General features: G+C 37.7%; 1 protein-coding gene across 1 annotated transcript; it reads right to left on the bottom strand.

Annotated features, from left to right (window-relative positions):
- Positions 1-466: 466 nt before the first annotated feature.
- LOC116294754 (transcription initiation factor TFIID subunit 2) lies at positions 467-24,344 on the bottom strand. The gene is made up of 33 exons (XM_089033014.1): positions 24,191-24,344; positions 24,018-24,072; positions 23,220-23,291; positions 22,547-22,653; positions 21,205-21,323; positions 20,502-20,599; positions 20,073-20,116; positions 19,536-19,644; positions 19,075-19,160; positions 17,989-18,210; positions 16,783-16,896; positions 15,946-16,045; positions 14,970-15,233; positions 14,721-14,813; positions 14,076-14,137; positions 13,482-13,593; positions 12,807-12,916; positions 12,250-12,315; positions 11,253-11,385; positions 10,947-11,066; positions 10,351-10,491; positions 9,668-9,778; positions 8,592-8,677; positions 7,557-7,673; positions 6,968-7,045; positions 6,288-6,349; positions 5,374-5,443; positions 4,742-4,846; positions 3,983-4,076; positions 3,539-3,610; positions 2,677-2,764; positions 2,225-2,313; positions 467-1,070 (listed from the first exon to the last, which is right to left on the bottom strand). Exons 1-33 carry the CDS (start codon positions 24,226-24,228, stop codon positions 861-863), a joined length of 3,447 nt encoding a protein of 1,148 aa, XP_088889140.1. The 5' UTR covers positions 24,229-24,344; the 3' UTR covers positions 467-860.
- Positions 24,345-25,112: the final 768 nt, after the last annotated feature.

Raw genomic sequence — 25,112 nt, 5'->3', positions numbered from 1 at the left:
ATAAGCATTTTTTTAAACTAATCTACAAAAGGTATTGGCCAGTATCGATTAACCATATATTCCGAGGTTGAGGAAAAAACTGGGTCGCGTTGGCATTGCAGTGCATTGTGGGATTTTCTTTAGGGACATCGTTCGAAGATAGCCTCTATTTTCTACAAAGCCAACTCGACCCAGTTTTCTCTTAACCTCGGAATGGCTAATTGGTCGATTCTAAGCTGTGAGATGCCAGACTTAGGCATGTTTGAAGGAACAAGGGTCAAGCGGTGAGTCATTACAGTAATCACAGTAACCCGGAAAATTCAAGTACCGGAAAAACTTTTCACTATGACAACCTGATTGACCTTTTTGACGCTAATTAAGAGTTTGTCAAGTTTATCCACGTTATGAATGTACATGTTTTACTGTAAAGAACGGTCTAGAGGGGAGTCGTAGTTACTACTGCTGGTGCTGAAGGGGGGGGGGGGGGGGAGAGGCGCGTCTTAGTTACTACTACTGGTGCTGCAGGGAAGGGGAAGGGTGAGGTGCTTCGGGGGTAGGGTAGAGGGATCAAATGGAAGATACAGCATTCTCGTCGAACATGAGAGGCGAGTCTTAGTTACTACTACTGGTGCTGGGGGAGGGGGGAGTGGGCCGTGCGTCGGGGGTAGGGTAGAGGGATCAAATGGAAGATACAGCATTCGCGTCGAACATGAGAGGGGAGTCGTAGTTACTACTACTGGTGCTGGGGGAGGGGGGAGTGGGACGTGCGTCGGGGGGTAGGGTACAGCATTCGCGTCGAACATAAGAGGCGAGTCGTAGTTACTACTACTGGTGCTGGGGGAGGGGGGAGTGGGACGTGCGTCGGGGGTAGGGTAGAGGGATCAAATGGAAGATACGGCATTCGCGTCGAACATAAGAGGCGAGTCGTAGTTACTACTACTGGTGCTCATTTTGCGTTTGCCTTTTTCATCTTTGTGCTTATGTTTCTTTTTCTTTTTCTTGTGCTTTCGAAGTTCACTCGGTAACCCACTGTCTGTCTCTTTAGGTCTCGATTCAGCACCGCTGTCTACACCACTTTCTTCGTTACCAAACTGAAAAGAAAAAAAATGTTTATAACCAGTGTGTGTGGGGGGGAGGGGGGGGACTTTTATCTGCAGTGATATCAATTTGCGTCGCAAGGTTATAACCGATGGGCTTATAATAGGGATTTTGCGGTATCCTATAATGTCGAAGGAATTTTTTTTAGCTGATTATTCCAGCTAGTGACTTCACTATCAAATAAGGTCAATTTGTCACAGGATTGTAAGAGTAGCATCGTCGCGCTTTTGTGCAGCACTTGAAAGAGATAACTCATCCGTCTGTCAATACCACCACCTCTATCTACGAGTCGAAACCATTGCGAATCACTGATGAAAAAGTAGCCAGCCTAGCGGCGCCCCACGGGCTAATGAAAAGGAGTCTACACAAAACTTAATTAACGTATTTTTATCTCACGAACTCGATCCAGAGAGATTGATCAGTAATTGTTGATATCGCATCTGTTTCACAAAACTTCAACATCAAAGACATTTCTGTACTATAGTTAGCTTTGAGCAAACCAGATGTTGTGCAAAAGCAGCCATGTTTGACAAATAAAAGTTTTGGTTTAGTAAAATAGTTTTTGGTTTTTGTCAGACGACTGGTCACGATCCGTCCTCGTTCCCCAACCCCGACCCTAAACCTAACCAATCACAGGGGACGTTGCCAATTCGTGAAGCCCAACCTTCGTAACTTGGTTATGTGATTCTAGTTCGACATTTGACGCATTTTGCATTATGGCGTCATTTTACTACCACTACGAAAATGATTCGCTAATTTCCTTTCTTGTTCAAATTTGCATTTCCTTATGAAAATAATAAGACAGTTGGTGCTAATTAAATGAAAGGAAGAAAGTGTGCAAGGGAGTATGGTAGTGGTAGTAAATGACGTTATGATGCAAGTGACCTATTGGTTGTTAATAACTTTTTGGCGGGAAACAATGGCTACACGGCGATTTATCTGGATATTTAACCGTAACCAAACCTGTGTAGTCCGAAGTCGGGTAAAACAACTTTTAAAAAAGTTTTTTATCGAAAACAAACAAACAAAAAAAAAAAAAAAAAAAAAAAACGGGAAAAAAAGCGGAGAGAGAGAGAGAAAAAGAAGAAAGAACCAACCAGTAATGCCTGGAAAAAGAACAAGATAGCATTTTGTTTGATTTTAGTACCTTTATTTTTAGCTTGAGTTTGGCGCCTTCAGAACAAGCAGATTCCATGCTCATTGGTGTCCCTGGCTGTGAATCTATATGACTCAGATCTATAAAAAAACAATAAAAGAAGCGTCAAAGGTATGTACTTTTTTTTGTCGTATGAATGTGAGTGCACAACATCGTTTGAGCCAATCAAGTGCACCAAATAACCGCTTATCCAATCAGAATGTTCGGTCACAGCACCGTCACGTTACAGAGTTCACAATATCCTTTCAACCAATCGAGCGCGCCAAAATCACTGCTTATCTAATCAAAACGCTCCGTCATGGCACTGTCACGGAACGAAGTTGACTACATCCTATGAACTTATCACAGCTCGCCAATTCACCGATCAACCAATCAGAATAGTCAGGAACACATGATGTTTATATAAGATTGTATCATATTGTAGTTAGAATAAACTAACTCACCGCTGGGCGAGTGTGGACGAGATGTCTTTCTTTTTCTCTTGTGACTCTTCTTGGACGCGGTGGACTCCCCATCACTTACTGATCCCGACTAAAAAGGAAAACGCAAAAAAAAAAAAAAAAAAAAAATACCGGACTTACTAGTTGCCCTATTTCATAATGACGTCACATATTGTTTTAACGCTAGGGATCATGGTCGCTGGAGGGGGATGGAATGAAAACAACACAACTTAAATCACAATGAAATTTGGTTTATGAGCTGGTGAAGGCAAGAACAACTAAATATTGTGCTAAATATCTCGAAAGAAGAGAATTAAGCTTAAATTTAGCCCAAATTTCTAACATTTTAGCCGATGTAAACAAACCGTGACGTCATTATGAAATAGGGCAATTCCTTTAGGTTTTTACGACTAGACCTCAGCTTGAGCGTAATGTTTAAAGTTGTATCTATATTCATGCGTCTTCTTATTTGCAACCGTTAAAAGAAGAAATGATACTCTAGGGAATTACACGTTGTCTGAAATGGGAAAACATTAAGCCCAACGTGAAAATGCCTAATGGAATTTAGGGTGTCATATTGTGTGGAGGGAGAAAAACTGGTGAAATCCCTGGAATAAAGGTAGAGACCTAACAAAACTCTAATCACATGTGATGTAGATTCCAGGAATCGATCCTGAGACGCTAGAAATGACAGGGTCTACCTGAGCCACCCTTGACTTCCTCATTCAAGAACGACGAGAAAAGTGGAATACTTTTGATTGTTTTGTTCATGACCAAAAAATAAAATATTCAGAAAGTACAGATATTTGAAGCTAGTTCAATTTGCCTTTAACTGCGTGAAGCACCAGAATGAGACACGACTCACCGGTGATCCTGGTATGGCTAATGGGGACAGATTCATGATCTTCTTCTCTTTAAGGTCAATAACAATACCCATCTGTAAATGATATGTGATACGAATTATTATGACTGAGTTTCTCCATGTGTAAAATAATCATCAAGGTGTTCACTTAAAATCCCATACCCCCTTACATTAACCCCCCCCCCCCCTCCCCTCGTGGAGGACATCCCATCACATAGAACACTGATACTCTTAACCGTATTGCATATTGAGTCCTACATAGCTTTGACTTTAGATTTTTTTAAGCTCTAAAGAATGTTGGATAGTCACCCAATCCATTCCCTGAACCCATCATTCTTATCCCCGACACCTTGATCAAGAATTATCGCCCAACCCCTGAAGCCAATAGCACCCTTTACTCCTCCTTACAGATCTCCTAACAGCCAATAGAACATTAGTATCATTTACCCCTTGAGCAGGAACACATGTTGGAGTGAGTCTTCCAAAAAGGGCGTTGTACACGTCACATGAATCGCAACGTAAGCGCGCATCATTCACAGTACTGGAAAAAAGAAAAAGAATTGAATGAATAGTACTAAACACCCAGGCATGATGAATTCATAGATTGGGCTGGGCTGATCTAAGTCAGGCACGGCTAATCTGGAATTTAGCTTGTTAGGTCTTGCAGATCAAGGGAGTTTTCCTATGTGAAGACATTTCAGTGTTCCGGCATGTCGTACCGCGTACATGCTGTAAGTCAGTACCATGCGTTTCCCACTCATACGATAACCATTCCTATGGGAAGCCATTTCAGTGTTACGGCATGTCGTACCGCGTACATGCTGTAAGTCAGTACCATGCGTTTCCCACTCATACGATAACCATTCCTATGGGAAGCCATTTCAGTGTTACGGCATGTCGTACCGCGTACATGCTGTAAGTCAGTACCATGCGTTTCCCACTCATACGATAACCATTCCTATGGGAAGCCATTTCAGTGTTACGGCATCTAGTACCGTGTACTTGCTGTACGTCAGCACCGTATGTTTCCCACTCATAAGATAACCATTTTTATTGGAAGCTATTTCAGCGTTATACATATTGTACAGTGTACGTCCTGTAAGTCAGTAGAGACTTAAAGAAACTCTACTCACGTGGTCCAGGAATCAAACCCCCAGAGATGAGCGAGTGCACTAATGCTACACAACCATTGATCCTCTTACTTACTTCATGAGCTGCCATAGTTTTTCCACCACACTTACAGTACACAGAGGTGATTCTGTTTTCCTAGTGAAGGGAGGGTTTTCGGCTAAACTTCGTAATATATAGTGTCTGGAATAAAGATCTTATAATTAGATATTCAGCAACTAAAAAACTACACGTACTAAAAAAAAGACTAAAAAAGACATAATCTTCCTATGGCGAAGTCAATAAAAATAGTACTTTTTCTAGTGGATATTTTTAGCTTAGACTGAACTTTGTCTTATATTGTTATGATGAATATATAGTACTTGTTTGAATATTCCTTTTTACAGTTCCGTTCAGTGACCACAAATAATAGTTCCAAGTCGAGGTTGGAGCCTATAGTTTTGCTGTGTGTGGAAACTCTAGCCTCGACTTGGGACTATTATTCGTGGTCACTGAACGAAACTGTTTAAAGGAGTATTCGCAAAATACAGCCGTGGTATGCCTCTTTTATTGTCAAAATATTCACAAATACCAAGAGTAAAGAAAATAATACACAACTTCAACAATAGAAACATTTTGAAATTCCACGGACCTTCACTTGTATACATAATTATTCTACACAACATCAAGGCTAACACTGAGCAACAGAGAACTCGAAACTGGAGTATTACCTTATAAATGGACAAGGGTCCTTCTCAGCAAGATTCAAAAGAGAACTGAGAACTTGCTCACTTCTCTCCACTGAAAAAAAAAGCATAATCACGCTATAAATAAAGGAATAGATTTTTTAATTATTTTTGAAAATACAAACTGTCTGTATTGTTGGCGTACGTGTTCCCTGCTAGCAGAGTCTATCTTCTCTTTCTCTCCCTTCTTTCAGACGGGGAGGAAGGAGACTCTGCCGATGTAGAGCGTTTCCTTTGATACACCGCCGGTTTTTAACCATGTACATGTAGTGCGCATGAGCAAATGTAACATACCGTGGCGCCAAACGTTGTTTGACGAGAGCGGCTGTCAAAATCATGCAGCGACAAGTATAACATCCTACATCGGCAATTTATTTTTCTCACTCCACCAAAACAAAAGGAAAATAGGCTCTGCTAGCAGGGAGGGGTACATGTGATGCCGAAGCCACCATTTTAGTTGACTTTGACAAAAGAATTGATCGTGGTGTCTTTTGACAACCAGCTGAGTTGACTGTGTCCCCGAAAGGAATTATGGGTCAAATTTTTCTGTTTGGAATTTTCTGAGCAGGAACTAAGTGCAGTGTAGATTTCTCTTGTCAAGCGATTGAAATGGAATTCTGCCTTGATTTCGACTAGCATTTACGATCAATTTAAAGGATGAAGAAATTGTATTTCATGGTTTCTCTTGACAGAATCATGGGAAATGCTAATCAAAATACAATGACGATTCCTCAATTATGATTGAATGACCTTGAATTTGTTGTGAAGGTCAACTCAGCTGGATGCTAAGCAACATGACGGCCACATCTCTTGTCCTTTTAATCTCATGGGAAGGGATGCACACCACCAATGATATTAGTCTCACTTATTAGTATCAACTTTGATCATGGTTTTCTCACCTTTTGCAGATTCCACAAGGCAATCAATGGCACTCTTTCTTACATCTTCATAATGACCATAACTGTAAACACATTTCAGGTTATACTAATTACATAATTAATAAAAACAATGATGATAATAATGATGATGATGATGGCAATGATGGTGATGATGATGATAATGATGATGATGACAATGATGATAATAATGATGATGATGATGACAATGATGGTGATGATGATGATAATGATGACAATGATGATAATAATGATGATGATGACAATGATGATAATAATGATGATGATGATGGTGATGATGATGATAATGATGATGATGATGACAATGAGGATAATAATGATGATGATGATGACAATGATGGTGATGATGATGATAATAATGATGACAATGATGGTGATGATGATGATAATGATGATGATGATGACAATGATGATAATAATGATGATGATGATGACAATGATGATGACGATGATGACAATGATGATGATGATGACAATGATGACAATGATGGTGATCTGATGAGGATGATGTTGATGATGATGATGAATGATGATGATAATGATGTTGCTGTGCTGTTGTTGTCGTTGTCGTTGTTGTTATTATTATTATTATTTAAGAAACATTTAATATCTAATAAGCATTTTACTGCAACACCAAACAAGTAGTTACATGTGCAATTTACCTTGAGTAGTATTCAAATACTTTTGAGTCAGCTGGGACTTGTCCATTGACTTGTAGAGTCCTTAGTGCCTTTAAACAACTAATAAGATACAAATTAAAAAAATCAAATTATATCGATACCCTAAAACAATCTCTGGGTGGATCACAGACAGGGTACAGCTAACTTACAGATCTGGGCTGATAGAAGTTGTTGAATCAAGGAAGAGACCCAACAAGCTCTATTGACACGAGATGCCGAGTCCAGGAACCAAACCTGAGACCTCAGAGGTGAGAAGCGAGTGTACTTCTCTGCTACACCACCCATGATTCCCCAGGATGCAGCTGGGCTTTTACTATAGACTGGTTTTCATATAAAAAAGAAAGCATATGGTACTGTCTTACATGGTAAGACACATGCAAGGTAAGACATGTAACAATAAAATGACCAACCATCGCCTTCCAGTAATTTCACAACGCATAGTTTATAGCTACAGTATCATGTGGTATGGCTACCAATTGCAATTTTCCATATCGTTTCCCCCTCATACGAAAACCGCAGTGCAGTAGAGACTTAGCTGCAATAAATGATTATTATGCAGTAGTCAATATACCTGACGGTTACTGTATATCGATATGATGGCAGCAGCTTTTCTAGGTTTAATCTTCGTGTTACTTCAGTAAGAACAAGCTGTGTTTCTTCTTTTAGTTTAACAACTAGTTTACCAGTACTAAAAATATTTAAAAACATTATTAGATTAGAGTTATCCTGCGGTTTTTACAACTATGCAATGATCAAGAAGAAAGATGGCAGGTTAATGGGCAATAGACTACCATCAATCAAATAGTAAATATTTTCCATGTATCTTCCCATGGTTCACATGTACCTTTACTTAGATCTTATTAACCGAGCGGGAGGTCTGTACGGGATAATCTTGACCAAGGTCGGAATGTACAGACCGACCAAGCTCGGTTAATAAGAGTTTTATTATATGACCACTTTTCATTGAACAGGACAAAATGTTTTCGCCGTAAGATTAATATGCGATCGGACCGGTTAATACCGGAGAATCTAGACCAGACCGCGATGCGATCTATCCAATCAGATTGCTCGATTTGCAAGTGTCAAGGCTTTAAGATTCACGGTAATATAATTAATACTCTAACGATTTATTAGATTGACAGTAGGCTATTGTGAAGACTTTCGAAAAGTCCGCCTCCCCCTGTGTAGCTTTCTCACTTCTCTTGAATAAAGAGAGCAGACAAGAGAGGTCGACTTGAGGTAAGTCCAACTATTGTCTTTATCAGTTCATAACAATGAAAACAATGGTTACAGACCAGGGATTGTATTAGGAGTTTTCTATTTGGGTTCCGAAACTCAACAAACTGCTCAGACTTGAGTCCTATGCGAAGTGATTTCAGGGATACGTCAAAATTGTAAAAAATGCATTATTTCTGTCATATTTCGCATATAAATAACACCATTTCTAAATAATGCAGTTCCTGGCAGAACGTACAGCATGAGTGGACAGATGGACAACTTAGATGCCAAGTATATTAAGTACACCACACCCTTACTTCCCAATGTTTTGCTATGACACTTGACTAAGATATTTTTTTAAAGTCTGTAGTTATTCTATTTGCCTGACCTTGTGGTTGATGTCATACAGACACCGGGAGTCACAGTCGTTGCAAGAGCATCTATAAGTGAAGCTATGTAGTAATCATCTGAGTACTGAAAGGTATAATAGTCAACATAGGCTTTGTTATTGTGAGGAGTTCATAGCACCATTGATTGGTTATCAGCCTTACTGACAAGCCACCACACATAAGAAACTATTGACAACCCAATGACAGCCTACCACCCACCACATCTGCCATCCAACAACTTACAAATAAACTACCATCACTCACAAGAAATTATTGACAACCCAATGACAGCCTACCACCCACCACATCTGCCATCCAACAACTTACAAATAAACTACCATCACTCACAAGAAACTATTGACAACCCAATGACAGCCTACCAACCACCACATCTGCCATCCAACAACTGACAAATAAACTACCATCACTCACAAGAAACTATTGACAACCCAATGACAGCCTACCAACCACCACATCTGCCATCCAACAACTGACAAATAAACTACCATCACTCACAAGAAACTATTGACAACCCAATGACAGCCTACCAACCACCACATCTGCCATCCAACAACTGACAAATAAACTACCATCACTCACAAGAAACTATTGACAACCCAATGACAATCTACAGTACCACCCACCACATTTGCCATCCAACAACTGACAAATAAACTACCATCACTCACAAGAAACTATTGACAACCCAATGACAGCCTACCAACCACCACACCTGCCATCCAACAACTGACAAATAAACTACCATCACTCACAAGAAACTATTGACAACCCAATGACAACCTACCAACCACCACATCTGCCATCCAACAACTGACAAATAAACTACCATCACTCACAAGAAACTATTGACAACCCAATGACAGCCTACCACCCACCACATCTGCCATCCAACAACTGACAAATAAACTACCATCACTCACAAGAAACTATTGACAACCCAATGACAATCTAAAGTACCACCCACCACATCTGCCATCCAACAACTTACAAATGATTTACCCCCATCCCCAAGACATTATTGACAACCCTATGGCACCACCCTATATACAATTACCTTGTTGATACGATTATCGTTGTACTTCAACAAATCAAGGAGAAACTGAAGTATTTCTCGTGGACATTGAGTATGGATGTTCCTGATAGATGCTATAGCAACTGGTAGTGTCTGAGGAAGGTAAGCCAGATTCAAGATAAATAAAGATTGAGTCATAAAGTCTTTCTTTCCAACATGAGATGTTCTGTACAGTGATACATCGAATATGGCAATGGTGATGGTGATAATGATGTTAATGACATTACAATGATGACTATGATGATGATAACAATGATGATGATGATGGCCATGACGGTATAGATGATGGTGAAGACGATGGTGATAGTGATGGTGACGGTGATGGTGACGGTGACATTGACGTTGACGGTGATGATGGTGGTGATGGTGATGGTGATGGTGATGTTGATGGTGTTGGTGTTGGTGACAGTGATGGTGACAATGACATTGACGTTGACGGTGATGATGGTGGTGATGGTGACGGTGACGGTGTTGGTGATGTTGATGGTGATGGTGATGGTGATGGTGACTGTGACGGTGATGGTGACAGTGATGTTCAAATGTAAAACAAATGCTTGGCTGTGCTTTGTGTTTCTAAGCTTGATTGTGCTTATATTACAGTACAAGACACAAACTTATTTTAAATGATAAAAATAAAAAAGAACAGGAATATCAATCAAACCTACCTTAAGAAGGAAGTAGGAAAGGAAATTTGAAAAATCATTATATCGAATAATTTGTGGACAAGATTTTGAAGAATAGAAGTTTTTGAAGATGTTGAGCATCGCTGCATGACCTGCCCAACTGTCTGCACTCGATGATGCAACCTGGAAAAGAATGTATTAATTAAATATTTGAAATAATGAGAGGTCCATCAAGTGATCGATCGATTATGACCAACAAAATTAGGTTTCATGTATTAAGAGAAAAATGACCAAGGTCAATGGTGAAACAGTCGTAACGATCAATGAAAACCAACAATGATTGACCATCATGGTCAATGATGACTGCATGATGTATTTGGTTGAGCTCAGATCTTTGCCACAGTAGAACATCCCGAGCATGCCATTTGAATTCATCCTGTGGTTCTCTTTGATTACTCAACAAATAAACAGCACTATGTTCTGTCTAAACTCAATCCATGTAAAGAGCCCTTGGTTGTCAGTCACATTCACAATGATTGGTCACATGTTGATCAGTCCGGCTTGGGAAATCAGTATTGAGCAGCTGTTAGTTTTAACCCTGTTATAACGTGAATGGAGCCACAGGTAGGTTTTCTCACCTTGGCCAAACAGTGACAGGCCTCTTGTCGTATTCTGTAAAAACATTCCTTTTGTTTGACAATGTCAATCAAAGCTTCTCTGGTTGCAGGTGTTGGGAATTTTGCTAGGGCTTCTAATGCCTAATGAACATAAATAATAATTTAATTATTATTGGTAGGTGTTGATATTTAATATTTTGAAGATCAGCCTGTGATTTTCTTTCATCCACACGATGAAAAGATGGTGAAAGATGGTGAAAGATTCAAGACAGTACCCAGCCCCCCTACCCACTTTTCAAGAGAGTCCCCCCCCCCCAGGGACAGTACCTTAGCTTGTGCCATGACGTCTCTCTCATGTCTCAGTTGATATTGCCACATATAGTCAGGCTGCTCAAATGATACATGGCGCAACCATGTCACCTCTGGATCAATACGTATCCAAAGGACAGGTGAATCTGAACTGTAGAAGGAGATAAAACATACTAAGAACAACAACCAGAAGACTAACTGATAATTGAGAGTGACTTCGGAAATACCATTGAATCTGATGGGGTTACCATGGTTAACACGCCACCTTACCCTTTATTTTCCAAAAGACACTGATTGTTAGTGAATGATGAAAACTGATTGTTAGTTAATGATAAAAATTATGATGGTGATGATGATAATGACACTGATGGTGATGGTGATGACATGACGAAGTTGTCCATTTGCTTATCATGATATAGTGATAACACTGTGGTCATATTATAGTTTATGGATCTATACCAAATGTTAAATAAAATTCTTTTCAAAGTAAGAGTGATCTGACTAGCAGTCAGCAATCAATGTCTCAGATTTTCAATAAACGCATTTGTTGCAGAAATATTTGTTCTCTTTTATGCATAAATCATGAAATAACTTTAAAAGGAGACAAGATATCAAAATTCCGTTTTGGAGATTAAACTGTGCTCTTTACGGTGACGTCATCTATTTTCTATTCACAAAAATTCCCGTGTTCTGGAAACTTTTTGAAAAAGAGCGGTCGAAAATTATAAAACTTGCACTCTTGAAAAACTGATAAGGTTGTTCAAAAAATCATTCTCGTGGTTGAAATCTGTGTTTATTCAGCATTAATATATACTTTTGTAGCCATTAGATGAATAGTTAGTGCACTATGATGTTTTTAGTGAACATCGGTCGTGAAGGTCCCCTGGTACCTTAATGTAATAGCTTTTGGCTTGATAGATGATCTTTTCAAATCTTGGAATAGCAGCAAGAATCAATAAGTCTCAAAGTGGTTTCAATTAAAAATGATTTATTACATGATATAATTATGACTCACTCCATGGAATCTAGATTCATGTCCACCTCTTCCCCTGTCATTAAAGGAATCTTTTTCTTCTTATTCCTGGAAAAAAGCAACAATTAGTCATAAGTAAAAAATATTAGTCTTGTCTTAATTTTTGAAGAATGTCTTAACTAGCAGTAAGTACAGTTCAGAGAAGAAAGTAGCATTTTTAATGCATTTTTAAGTCTTTTATGTACTTAAAAAATATTTTGGCCTTAATCTGGGCATAGGGTAGCAGTGGTGTAGTGGCTTACCACTGTGCTCCTGGTTTGAGCCCAACTCTGACTAGATCATGCTGTACATGTTGTGAGTCGAGGTTGTTTGATCAATATGATATGTTCTCTCCTGTGCCACAAGGTCTTTCTACATTTTCCTCAATAGTCAATAGTTGTACGCATAGAATATTCAATGTAGTGGTAGTGTGTGAGTGTCAACAGTGGGCCATACTGGATTTAACAGTATTCATATACTGAATTTGTATCCTGCTATAGAAAAATGTTCTATCTTATTCATTTATTTATAGTTATTTTATCTGTAATCATGGAATATACCTTCTACTCTTTGAGTGGCATGGTAGCTCATGTCTGCTTGTGATGTCCTCTATTTGAACAGTATGATTGAAAGATCCATCCAACTCTTGAATACAAACTGTTAATGGACCCTATACAGTGATATTTGAAAGTTGGTAATATGTTCTACTTGTTGTATTGATGGCACTGTTATTTTAAACTCGCTAGAAAGGTTGGGTCAAAGATTGAAGCAGGAACCTTAAATCATGCTAGTCTTGCATATACTAGACATGTTATGTGTTATAGAATATTTGAAGTATAATGCACATGCTGATTAGCTGGGAATCATGTTTAAATGAGAGGACAGATAAATGCTTGTGCAAAACCAGTCAAAAATATTTTATAAAAGCAATATAAAACCTAAAAATAAAATCTAAATATTCTTTTTAAAAACTGAAAAGAAAAAAAAACAACATATCCACAAATATAAAAAATGGAACGAACAGTTTAGGAATTATTTTGCTATTAAGGCATGAAAACCTGATCAACATTTAACATTTTGTTCAATTCAATATGTAATTAAATTTATCATCATTTGTCTTGTATGTGTCTGTTCAAGAAAAACACTGACTCCACTGACACTAAAATGTAGATATGTAACACAGTTAGATTGTAATAGCTATTGTAAGTGTCATTTGTGATGGTAACACAGCATACCACATATTTGACAGTTCCTTTTGACAAGTCCTGCTTGATGTCAAGTTCTACGATGTTCCTCTTTCTGTTGAACACAAAGCTGCCATGAAACTTAGCAATACCAGTGTGGCATCTGTTACACATGGTTGAGGAAAAAGCATACTTCAAACTTCACATTAAATCGTATTTTACTCAGTGAAGAACAGACTATCTTTTGCAAAGTCCGTCACCCACTCCTAAGTGTCCTTAGCAGGGGAAGGAAGTGGAGCTTCGGGAAATGGAATGAGACTAAAAATAGCTGCTAAGAAGACTACCCACTTCTTTACTAGAATAAAAAAAAAACTCAGGAGACAAAAAAAAGAGAAGTCGGCTTGGAGGAAGTCTAAGTGAAGCAATGCAAAGTTAATACAAACTTTCAAACAAGGCAGTATGTCATACTTCAGTTAAGTTAAGTTCCATGCTTTTATCAAGCTTAACAGAACTTTCAAATTTAACATATTACAGGTATGTTAAAGGTGAAAAACATGACTGTAAAAGGCCTGCGATTTTCATAAGGGTACACTTAAATGAGTCACAAAGACAGGGAAATAATCAAACAACAATAAGAAAGGATACATCCACTGGTCAACAAAGACATTGATATCCTTGCCTGATACTGTAGATATGGATTTCAAAAACTGTTGAAAGAACAAATCCAATTTTAACTAGTTACTTTATCGTGGTCCAAAATCAAATTTTTTTAGGATAATAGTAAACAATGGGACTCCTTAGTCAGTGTCAGTAGGATGTTGGTACAGTAGGTTATGGGTAGTATACCGGTAGGTTATGGGTAGGATGCACTATGAGTGATGTGAATCCAATCAGTGAAAGATCACACAGATATGGAATTTTCCCAAACTTTGTCTGCATGCTTTTTCTAGCAATTTTTCCAGTGATAAATGAATACACAGTAGTACATTTTGAGGTTGGCATGCAACATGCAATGTTCACACAATTAAACCTTCATTAACCTTTTTGAAATAACTTTTGACATTATTAAACACAAGTTCTTCAAACGAAAAATGTAATATTTATCAACAAGTTTTAGGGCGATGGCCCATCAATGGGGTTACAAGGACACGCATAAATTATTGTTTTCATTTATGCTGTCATCAGTTATAGCCAAGGCAACAACAGCTTATCCTTCAAGTTTTAGACAAAGGTGCCTTAATTTTGCAAACTTCATTACTGACAGTAACTGTATGCATCTAGAATGCTTACCCCTGATGTAGAAGCCAGTAGATTTTTCCACAGACTTGGGTCCACCTTGGGCTGTGCTGTAGTATTTGCCAAAGACAACAGCTTATTGAACACCTAGCAACCCAACAAACAGCAAGTAAAAACTTCAAAAATGTGCTCAATATTTTGGAGAATTATCAGATGTAGATTGTTTGTTAAGGGTCATTCCCTAGAGTATAATTTCTTGACTGAAATGTGTCAACCTGGTCATGAAGTACCCCGTACATGTACCTGCAGCAGAGGTTCCTGCCCAATACGGTTCTCAATCATCCTGAGCACAAGATGTGCCTTGCTCAAAGCCACCTCCTTCTGTTTCACTCCGATCAGCTGCGGGTGAAGATGGGTGGCAGAGAAGGGTATTATTGGTGTTTGATCAGAGGTGGTGGTGCTTGAAGAAGAGCTTCCAGTAGCAGTCAGTGTTTTCGTATTCAAAGGTGAATGAAGAGGTGGCAGTCCAGGACCTTCCATCTCGTACTGACACACCAAGTCATTTTCCTACAGTTGTGACAGGGAAAAAGATTATTAACCAAAAAGTTTATTTCTAGTTGAACTGGGAGCCATGGATGATGGTAAATTAATAAACCAGGGGTGGATCCAGGGGAGGGGATACAGTGGGTGAGCACCCCTGCCTGGTTCCACTTTGTTCACTACTTCAAAGATAACCAATGCAGTTTTTTCCCTTTGATTCTAAGGGGTGCACCCCTCCCTGGGTTAACTTTGTGCACAGCACCCCTCCCTGAACAAAATCCTGGATCCACCCGCCCCTATAAGCATACATGTACTTTGCTGTGCTGTATAGAGTGTTTTCACTCAGTCTCTAGAAATTGAATGGCAACCATATTGGTGTACTTAACAAAAGAAACTAATGACAAAATTATTGTCAAAGGTACACTAATATGGCAGCTGTGACGTCATGTGAAAATGTTCTAACAGTACTGTCCATTATCCTACAGCAAGCTGGTCCAAATGAAAATGGTACGATCTAATTGGTTGAGCTTAGACCAGTCTTCTTTACTTATTTACTTATGGACTGAGCCAAATCTTGTTTAAATAATGCAGTCTATAAGTCCAAAATGAATTCAACCAATATCTGGGCCTCATGCTTGGTCAATAATCTCAATGTACTGAAATGAGTTGAACTGACACCTGTAAGGCTCACAAACTCATCAATACAGTACATAAGTAGTTCTTGTAAGTGAATTATTACCTTCATTATATAATGCCTGTACTCATTATTTCCAAAGACTTTCTTGACAAACAGTCCATAAAGATAGTCAGAAATACCAGAGCAGAGCCATGCATCTGACCTAAAATGATCAATTCGTCATCACTGGAATGATCAATATTTTTTATATTATTTTGCTCCCTTGCAAGGGTGATTTGCTGGCTATTCTGCTACAAATTCAGCCCCCTGAAATCATTGATCACTAACATTGAGTGTGGCACTCACAAGTTAGGGAGAATCCTTACAAACTACAATCATGTGTGAATGATGTAGCCTGCATGCATCCAAACACAAAATGCTGGGCTTTGTGTCCAAAAGAACACAGGCTACATACGATGTAAGTCCAGGAATCAAAGCTCTAAACCCAGAGGTGAGACGCAAGTGCACTTCCACTACATTACAGTACATAATAATAGTATACTCTATAACTTGTACTTGTAATTTTGTAGCATGGGTGGCATTCGCGGCTAACACGTCGTCTTTCACCACTGTGAGTCCAACGGGTCAGGTCGCTGGTTCGAGCCCTGAGGTCGCCACATGTGAATTGAGTTTGTTTGATGTGTTGTTCTCTCCTATGCTACGAGTGTTTTCTCCGGGTTCTCCGGTTTCCTCCCTCCGTAAAAATCAACATGTGAGTTGAGCGTTGTGTGCATAGAATATTAAATGCAGTGGTAGTGCGTGTGAGCGAAAAGTGTCCCCAATTAGTGCAAAAGCGCTAGAACGACTAGACTAGACACATTTGTTACCACCCTTGACTCCTTAAAACAACACACCAAGATAGAGCAGCCTATTGAAATAAAAGACATACTGATGACTCACCAGTCCTGCATACAGATGTAACAACCAAAGAACTGTTCAGCTAAAGCCTGTGCCAGGACTTTCCTGGTTTGGAATGTTTGGTCAATGATGCGAGGTGAATGCAGCAAGCTGGTACTGATGTTCAAAAATGCAAGAAAAAATTTATATTCATAAAACATTAATAAAGAAGTAATAGGATGAGATAACGTGCTAAAAAATAGTGTGAGCTGCATCCATATTTCTAATGAAACAGTAATGCTAAAAGGGTAAATTTTACACAGTGAAAAGATGAAAAACTTACTGATGTTTCGGATGCTATAGTCCTTCGTCAGAGTAAAAGAGAAACAGGCGGTAGAAAGGAGTGTTTATATGATAGAATAAGACAAAAGAAACCAATGAGAACAAGGTGGGCAAGGAAACGAAAGAAACAATCAAAAGACGAAAGAAAAAAATAACCCTTTTATCATTACTGTTATATTATAAACAATGACGCAGCTCACACTAGCTTTTAGATAGTTAACTCTTCTTTCACAAGGTAAAATTTACCCTTTTATCATTACTGTTTAAATAAATAGGATGGTTAATTACAAGTAGAAACTTGTTGAAGTTACAAGAAGGTAATTAGAACTTGTCCAAAACCTTCAACATTGTACAATCATATGGAAATTGAAATGGAATTTATTGTGTCAGGTTTTGTTGAGGGAGGAAAATTAGAGAACCCTCTAATCAAGGAAGAACAACAACCTCTGCTGACACTTTTTTAATGCCATCATGTGATGCCAAGTCCACAAATTAAACTCCTTGGGAGGGAGTGCACTACTGTACCACTGTAGAAATAGAAAACACACTTGAGTGCTGTGTGCAGTTTTAAAGCATGAGGGAGTTGGTAGAGCACAAGAACAGCGTTAGGAGAAGCATGACGCGTAGCAGAGTGCTTCTTAACAATTCTTGAGTTTTCAATCCCCAAGTGCTTTATAACTTCACACAGCACAGAAAGCAAGTTTTTATTTCTTTTATAAAATACAAATTACAATAACCGTTATTTTGGATAGAAATGATGCAACTGAAAGTGTGCGCAGGTGCTGTGTGCTCTTATAAAGCACGCACTCCCAACCAATCAGAAATCAGAGATTTATAATGTCATATCCCAGGTGCCCTTAATTTACAAATGGATGAAGAAAACAGATTGTGAAATAGTTGTACCACACTTCTTTAAGATTCTCTTACTTGAAAATTCCCATAGAAGCATAAGTCATTTTCGTATCATATGCCTCGTCCACAAAGACCTGCTTGTATTGTGCATAGGGAAAGCGGCAGCTCAAGTGTTCCTCATAAAACTCAAAGACATCATGCAGGAATGCAGAAGTATGCTTGAGATAAGGAAGAAGACCAGGAAGGCAAAAGTTTGTTACTTCTGGCATGATAGGATCAACATGGACCTCAAATGGACTGGAGGAAAACATCACAATGACAATGAATTCAATAAAAAATATCTTAAGGATACGCGGAACACAATTTTCGTCAAAAAAAATTTTTTTTTTGAAACCATGCTATATCAAACATAAAGTAAAATCTTTAATTTTATATAAAAATTAAGTTAATATACTTTACGCTCATTGGCATACTGTGCAGAAACTTGTCAACATTGAGTAAATAAACTTATAATCCCATTAAACTAAACTTGTGTTTTTCTCAAAAGTAGTTTTTGGTAAAATACACATTTTCAGAAGGTTTATTCTCCCTCGGTTTTTGATCAATTACCGTGAAGCTTGGCATGTGGATTCCTACTATGCTCGAGTTTTAAATTGTGTCTGCATTTTTTCATTTTCCTTTTCTTTAGTCAGATATTTGCCATTTTCTCAAGAATGCCCTTAAAAACATGTAGTTATGACTTTGGAATTGAATAAAAGATTAAAGAAGCGCTAAAAGAAAAAACGCAGACACACTTTGGTAGAACAACATACGTGTAATAAGATGCAAAAAAAATTTGATCCGTTTACGCTAACCAGAGGGAGAACAAACATCTCGCGTCGAACCATAGCGTTTGCAATCAATGCCCGATTTATCCAAAATGAATTATTTTTGTCCAAAAGAAAAATTGAATATGCAATATTTGAACTTTAAGCTGTTAGAAAATGCATACTTTACGGGGAAATTTATATAAACTAAACGCACTATGAGCGTTCAAAAAAACCGACCTGATTGTGTTCCGTGTATCCTTAAGATGAAGCACTGATGGTGAAATAACTATTATTAGCCAGCCATCTGGTTTACAAAGAATGGTCAGCAATACATGTACATGTATGTACTTACCCCACAGCTAAAGCAATGTTAGGAGCACAGGTAGGAATATTCAGCACATACTGAAATGTCTTGCTTTTTTCATCCGCACTCAAAATCTAAGAAACATACAGACAATATTCAGTTAGAGAGATTAAGAAATGATGGTCAACACTCAGCATTATGTCCACTGAGATAAATAGGTACTGCTAGATGCATTAGAGAAGCATACAAGATGTATCGGTGCAGAGGTGAAGCCGATTGGGAATGAAATGTCATCCCATTTGAAATGGGAAAACTTAACACCAACATTACAATTTCTGTACATGTGAAAAGATCTATTTTGCTGCATTTGCATATCCTGTTTTGTAACTCAGTTTTTAAACTATATAGGAGAATAACTACAACAAAAATCAGATCAAACACAACTAAACTGCTTTCAAACGTTTCTCGTTTTTTTCCGAGTGGAGTAAAAGTCTAGATACAGCAATTACCTGGTCTGTTAGCTCGCCGCAACTAACAGCTATCATGTCTTTGTCAGTAGTTATGTCGATACTCCATGTGCATACTTCTGAATAGGAATCCACACAAGGAAACCAATTTCTGTTTGAAAAACATGACATTTCAAAATGATGCATTAACATCTAACAGCTAGCTTAGTACCTCTTTAAAGGTGTAGTAATACTGGTGACAACATTGCACAAATTGTTGCATGACATTGCTGAGTTTCAAGTTGCTGCCACTCTGGGTGTGCCAAACTTGCATCATTGCACAAAGAAGAAACGCTTTTTTTACTCTAGACTTTGCAACAATGAAAATTTGTCATGTTCAGAGTGGTAACACAGACAGCATTTGCTCTACCACTTGCAATGCAACAATATTAATTTGGAGAAGTTGCATAATTTTGTCGATCATATTACTAAACTTAATAGGTCAATGGAAATAAAATGAGTGTGGCCATGAAAGAAGGAGGGATTATATACTGTTGTTGGTAGTCAAGAAGAACTATTTCCACTAACAGCACTTCATACCTTGAAGAGTTTCCATATCCATAAGTAAAAAGGTGCGCTGATCGCTGTGACAAAATCATTGCTTTATATTAGTAAAGGTATGTTTTTTATGAGATGGGGAGGGTCATTTGAAGTTGAAAAATTTGAACTTTTGAGGAAGGTCAAAACCTTTTCAATTTAACGAGAGCCATCTCCTTGTTGACTTAATAGGAGGGTCATGAATTTTTTACTGAGTGAAAGAGGGCTACAACTGTATTTAAAAAGTTTATTGGGAATTCCCCAGCCCACTCCCCCCCCCCTCCCCCCAATAAAAAACAGACCTGTCCTTAGAGGTTTTATTAACAAAATTAAAGGTTTTAATTAGCTATGGATTATACATACTATCGCTATGATGCAAAAAAAAGATTAAATTAAAATGGAACATTCTTTAAATAAAATCTTTTTTTTTACCTCTGCCATTGTTGCCTCTCCCTTTGGTGTAATGAACTGAATACCAGTCTCAGGATGATCCAGTGAGTACTCAATACTGACTCTGAACGGCCGACGCTCTGCAATATACCAAGTATGACTTAGAACAGGGATTATATGTAATGACTATGTGATTCAGGCCACTTGGATAATGATAACAAATCACAATATACATACATGTAGTATGAGAACAAAGCGGCTCTCAACATACTGTAGATACACTTCCATTGTTTTGTAATCATTTATCAGTAATTGCCAATAATGGAATATCCATTTTTTTAATAAAGTGGTGGGGGGAGTGGGGAGGAATCTACAATATGGACTTCAAAGGAATAGATACTGTGAACGTACCCATCATTTTTTCAGCTTTTTTGGCAATCAAACTATGAACGAAAGTACATGTAATATGGCTGTAAAATTTTGATTACCCTAGCCTCCCAAAAATCCTCCAGTGCTCAACCTCTTTTAAGCAATGAATGCTCTACAGGTAAGCCAAAAATGAATTCAACAACCCAGCACCCCCATTACAATGGGTTTACATTGCATGTACCGCAAACATATTGTAATCTTTGTGAGCATCGTTCTATTGTATAACTTGGGGTCTTTAGTTGTTTCAATTGAATTTAGTAAACTGTGTCCAATTGCCTGCAGAAGGGACCCATTACAATACAGTTACAATACTCACCCATAGCACAAGCCTGCACTTCTTTAGGAATTCTGAGTGTCAATTCTCCTCCACCTTTATCAGGATCATAATCACACACAGAATTTTGTTGGCAGGCTAAGAAATAATCAAGGTTTCTCCTGGAAGAAATAAAAAAAACCAATTAATTTGGAAGATGGAGGGATTTAGCTGTTATTCAATCCATAAAATTTCTTTTCTTCCACTTCTGAAGGCTGCAATAGTACATTTGCATGCCACCTCTGGCATCTCAGGTTTGATTGCTGGACATTTGATTAATAGTGTTGGTTGGGCCCTTTCCTTTTACTTAATTCAAAGGTTTTTATCCAGGTTTCCGTCCCCCTGAAAACCCAACGTGTCAAATTCCAATTTCATCTGTGAGTTAATTGTGACTTATATTGAACCTTAGAGGTTGTTTCTGGTTTTGATTCATAATATCTTTTAATAAAATAACTACTATTTATTATATAATTACCTATGAAATATCTATTTTTCTCTATTTCGAAAAATTGATATCTTCACACGTGAAAATAACATGTTATTTTCACATGTGAAAATAAAAGTGACACATGTTATTTTCACATGTGAAAATAACACCATTGCGATGGCTATTCAAAAATACATGGAAAGAATTGCCTGAAAAAGCCAAAACATACTTCATTGATAATTATATAATAAACAGAATATTACATGGGCGCTTGGAGATACGCAATTTGTCTTTTCGTGTTGAACATCTCTCACTCGTCTGCTGTGCTCACTCGTAAGAGATATTTTCAACACTCAAAGATAAATTGCGTATCTCCGCGCGCCCATGTATTATCCTTATATAAATCTTGCTTTCTTATCAGTTGGGGATTTCATTTTATCAGAATACACAAAGGCTCCTAATTTACCTATTACACATGTTCTTATTCAATACATAAACACTTCATTTGTCTAAAAAACATTTGGTATCTTAATATGTAGAGTAAACGTGCCTGCTATGCCGTGTGATATAATAATAAAAACATTATTAATAAATCTATGCAATTCTTTTCAATGCATTGTGCTTCAACTATGATTTAAACTAGTTTTCTCATGCCCAGAGCTAAAAATAACAACTGGTCAGTCGCAGTCATGATCACCAGCCAAGTTAATTTTAGCTTGGTCATACTTTGTTTCTGGTTCAATGTTACTGGTCAAAATGACCAGCAAGGCAAAGATTTGACTGGACAAGTTCCAGTTCTGGACGGACATTTTCCTGGCCGTTATATTTGTGCCCTGCATTTCCTGTGTGCTTTATATCTGTACATACAGCATGAATAAGTGTGATTCCTATTCATCATTATTGTACAAGTTCACTTACTTCTTTGCATCCCCACAGATTGGTTTACCTCTCTGATCATCCAGCTGAAATCCAGCCTCATACCAGTCATATTTTCTCTCATCTCTGATGCATATTCTCATGATTCTTAAGCATTGTTAAGGACATATCAAGATATCATGGCTTTCAACTAGCTTGATCTGTGAGAAAATGTTAGCCAATTAGAATAGAGAAAATTTGCAAAACTTAGGTGTCACTTTTCCTCTCAAAATTATGGATTTCCAGGCAACCAAATGAAAAAAAAAAAAAGTTGCTAATAAGAGGTTGATTAATGACACAATAACTGAGTTTTATATTTTTATTGTAATGGCGGCATGTTCATATATTTTGCTGGTCAGCAATTTTCGCAGGTTTCATGACACCTCAGTTTTGCAGTGATGTCGTTTCTAGGTCACTATTTCAGATCAGCTGGACTGGCTGTAATCATTATTTACAGAGGGCAGATATCAGATATCAAAAGTAATTGGTCAGCAAATCTTACATTTTTAATTGGCACCAGTCAAAAACCAAATCCAATCGGGAAGTACAATTGCTGTCAGTAATATAATACTGATTCACAATTGTCTTGAATCCAACAACTAATCTAATAAGCTACCTCCATTATCAAAGGAATGAAAAAACCCTTCATTACTAAGGAATAATTTCAAAGGATATTGCATTGTTTGCAGTTGAGTTTCAGTCTGGTGAGGTTGTGTACCAATGGTAGAATCCTCAGTTCCACAAAACCCTACAAGAAAATCATGGAGTTGGTTAGAGCACTTTTGGAAATAACTATCACAGTGATAATGTTCCCTTTCTGTTTGGTTGGTAGAGGATGCATGCTTTACATTAAAGAGAGCACACAACATGTGTTGCACTTCTCCTAACACTTCTATTGTGTTTTCAGGGGCAGATCCTTAGGGTGACTATTACAAAGGTTTTACCAGGAGTTCCAAGAAAAGAGGGTTGACTCTTACTACAATAATTATACTGAGAAATTTGAGGAAAAGTGGGGTGACTAGACCCCTGGATCCACCAATTCCTATGTGCTTTATAAACCTGCATCACTACATCATCTAAACTCTCATGTGTCTAGGTTTTTTTGGCTTCTGCCGATTAAAAAATTACTAACGAAGCCTGTTGTAAATTTGATTGACGAAAGCCAAAACATGGCCAGTTTAGCATGTTGGGTTTCATACATCAATTTGAAATAACAGTCTGTGGTAGTTTTTTGACAGACAGAAACCAAATTAGATTTAAATGCACCAGTCAAAAATTCAATTCAATGGGGAGTTTGCAGTTGCCAAGTTCACCATTTCAGTGACATAATTATTAAAATAGGTGCAAACATTAATAAGCTTACAATAGCATGCAAGATATTGACAGTAGGCTTACTATCATAACAGACATTTTAAAAGTGACTTATTCAAAAGAGAGTGAAACCTGCGAGAGCTCTATCATAAGGTTTACTTACAAAAAGGCATTTTCTCTGAAAGTCTATTGATGTTATGCACAACGTCTGATGGACCGTAAAGAGATAAATAAAACAGCCAAGATTATTTATACTCAATTCTACCGAACAGCAAGTTACAAAGAACAACTTATTCAAGAATAATATGGCAAAAAAAAACCACTAAAAATACTTATAATTTGAAATTCCTTGAAGAATGAGATTGCTTGCTCATCTTTCTTTGGAGCTAGCTGCTGCGAAAGTCAGAAACTGGAAGTCTTAAAAGCTGCATGAAGATGAAACATGAAAAGCAAAGAAAAGACAACAACACGCCATGTCCTCCATCTTGAAAAGAAACACCAGGCCTTCTCCACAGGAAGCCCACAGAGAACCCATTTCAAATTTTAAAAGTCAGCGAATAAATGAAGAGGGGCGCGACATACTATAGGGCGCCGATCCAGTCAATATTATCATCATTTATTTCATGGCTTATTGTATTTTTATTGTGGTCTTTGAATTTGCTTTTATGGTGATTATATTTAATTTTTGGTGGGACTGAATTTGCTTTTGAAGCACCCGAATTTACTTTTATGGCCATTTGTTTAATCTTTGGCAATCGAATTAATATATTCTAATGCAGGATTTTTTTTATTCTGATCTGAATTTATTTATGGTCTTTGTATTTTTAACATGCTAATTATGATGCATTGCGAGCTTCGATTTGACCGAGTGAGAGACTGGTTGTCAAAAGGTCCGCTCATCTATCTCCTTTTGCTTTATTGCATGTAAATGTTTTTTGAGTAAATGAAGACTACTTTCCATCTGCATATTGTAGCGTATTTAAGAACCACTCACCCATTATCCCCTTTTTTTTATTTGGTTCTGCTATTTTCTTTGGTTACTTTTTTTTTTTTTTTTTTTTTGGTTCTGCAAATCATTGCCTGTACACCTCCCCTACAAGATCCCTGGTTACGTACCTGAAAAACACTCTTATAATAAAAACAAGTATAAAGTAAGACATTGTTTATTTGCCACAATGCATTGTATATCAACCTGAACCTTGGCTTGTGTGCCTTTGTAATTCATGACCCGTTTACTTTATTTATAGTAGCTGGTGGG

This window comes from Actinia tenebrosa, unplaced genomic scaffold (genome assembly GCF_029948245.1).
Source record: "Actinia tenebrosa isolate PJP-AT-01 unplaced genomic scaffold, QUT_ActTen_1.0 PGA_scaffold1__47_contigs__length_23844297, whole genome shotgun sequence".
In the NCBI taxonomy this organism is placed as follows: Eukaryota; Metazoa; Cnidaria; class Anthozoa; order Actiniaria; family Actiniidae; genus Actinia; species Actinia tenebrosa.
The sequence above is the reverse complement of the archived record's forward strand: the minus strand, read 5'-3'. Positions and strand labels throughout refer to the sequence as shown.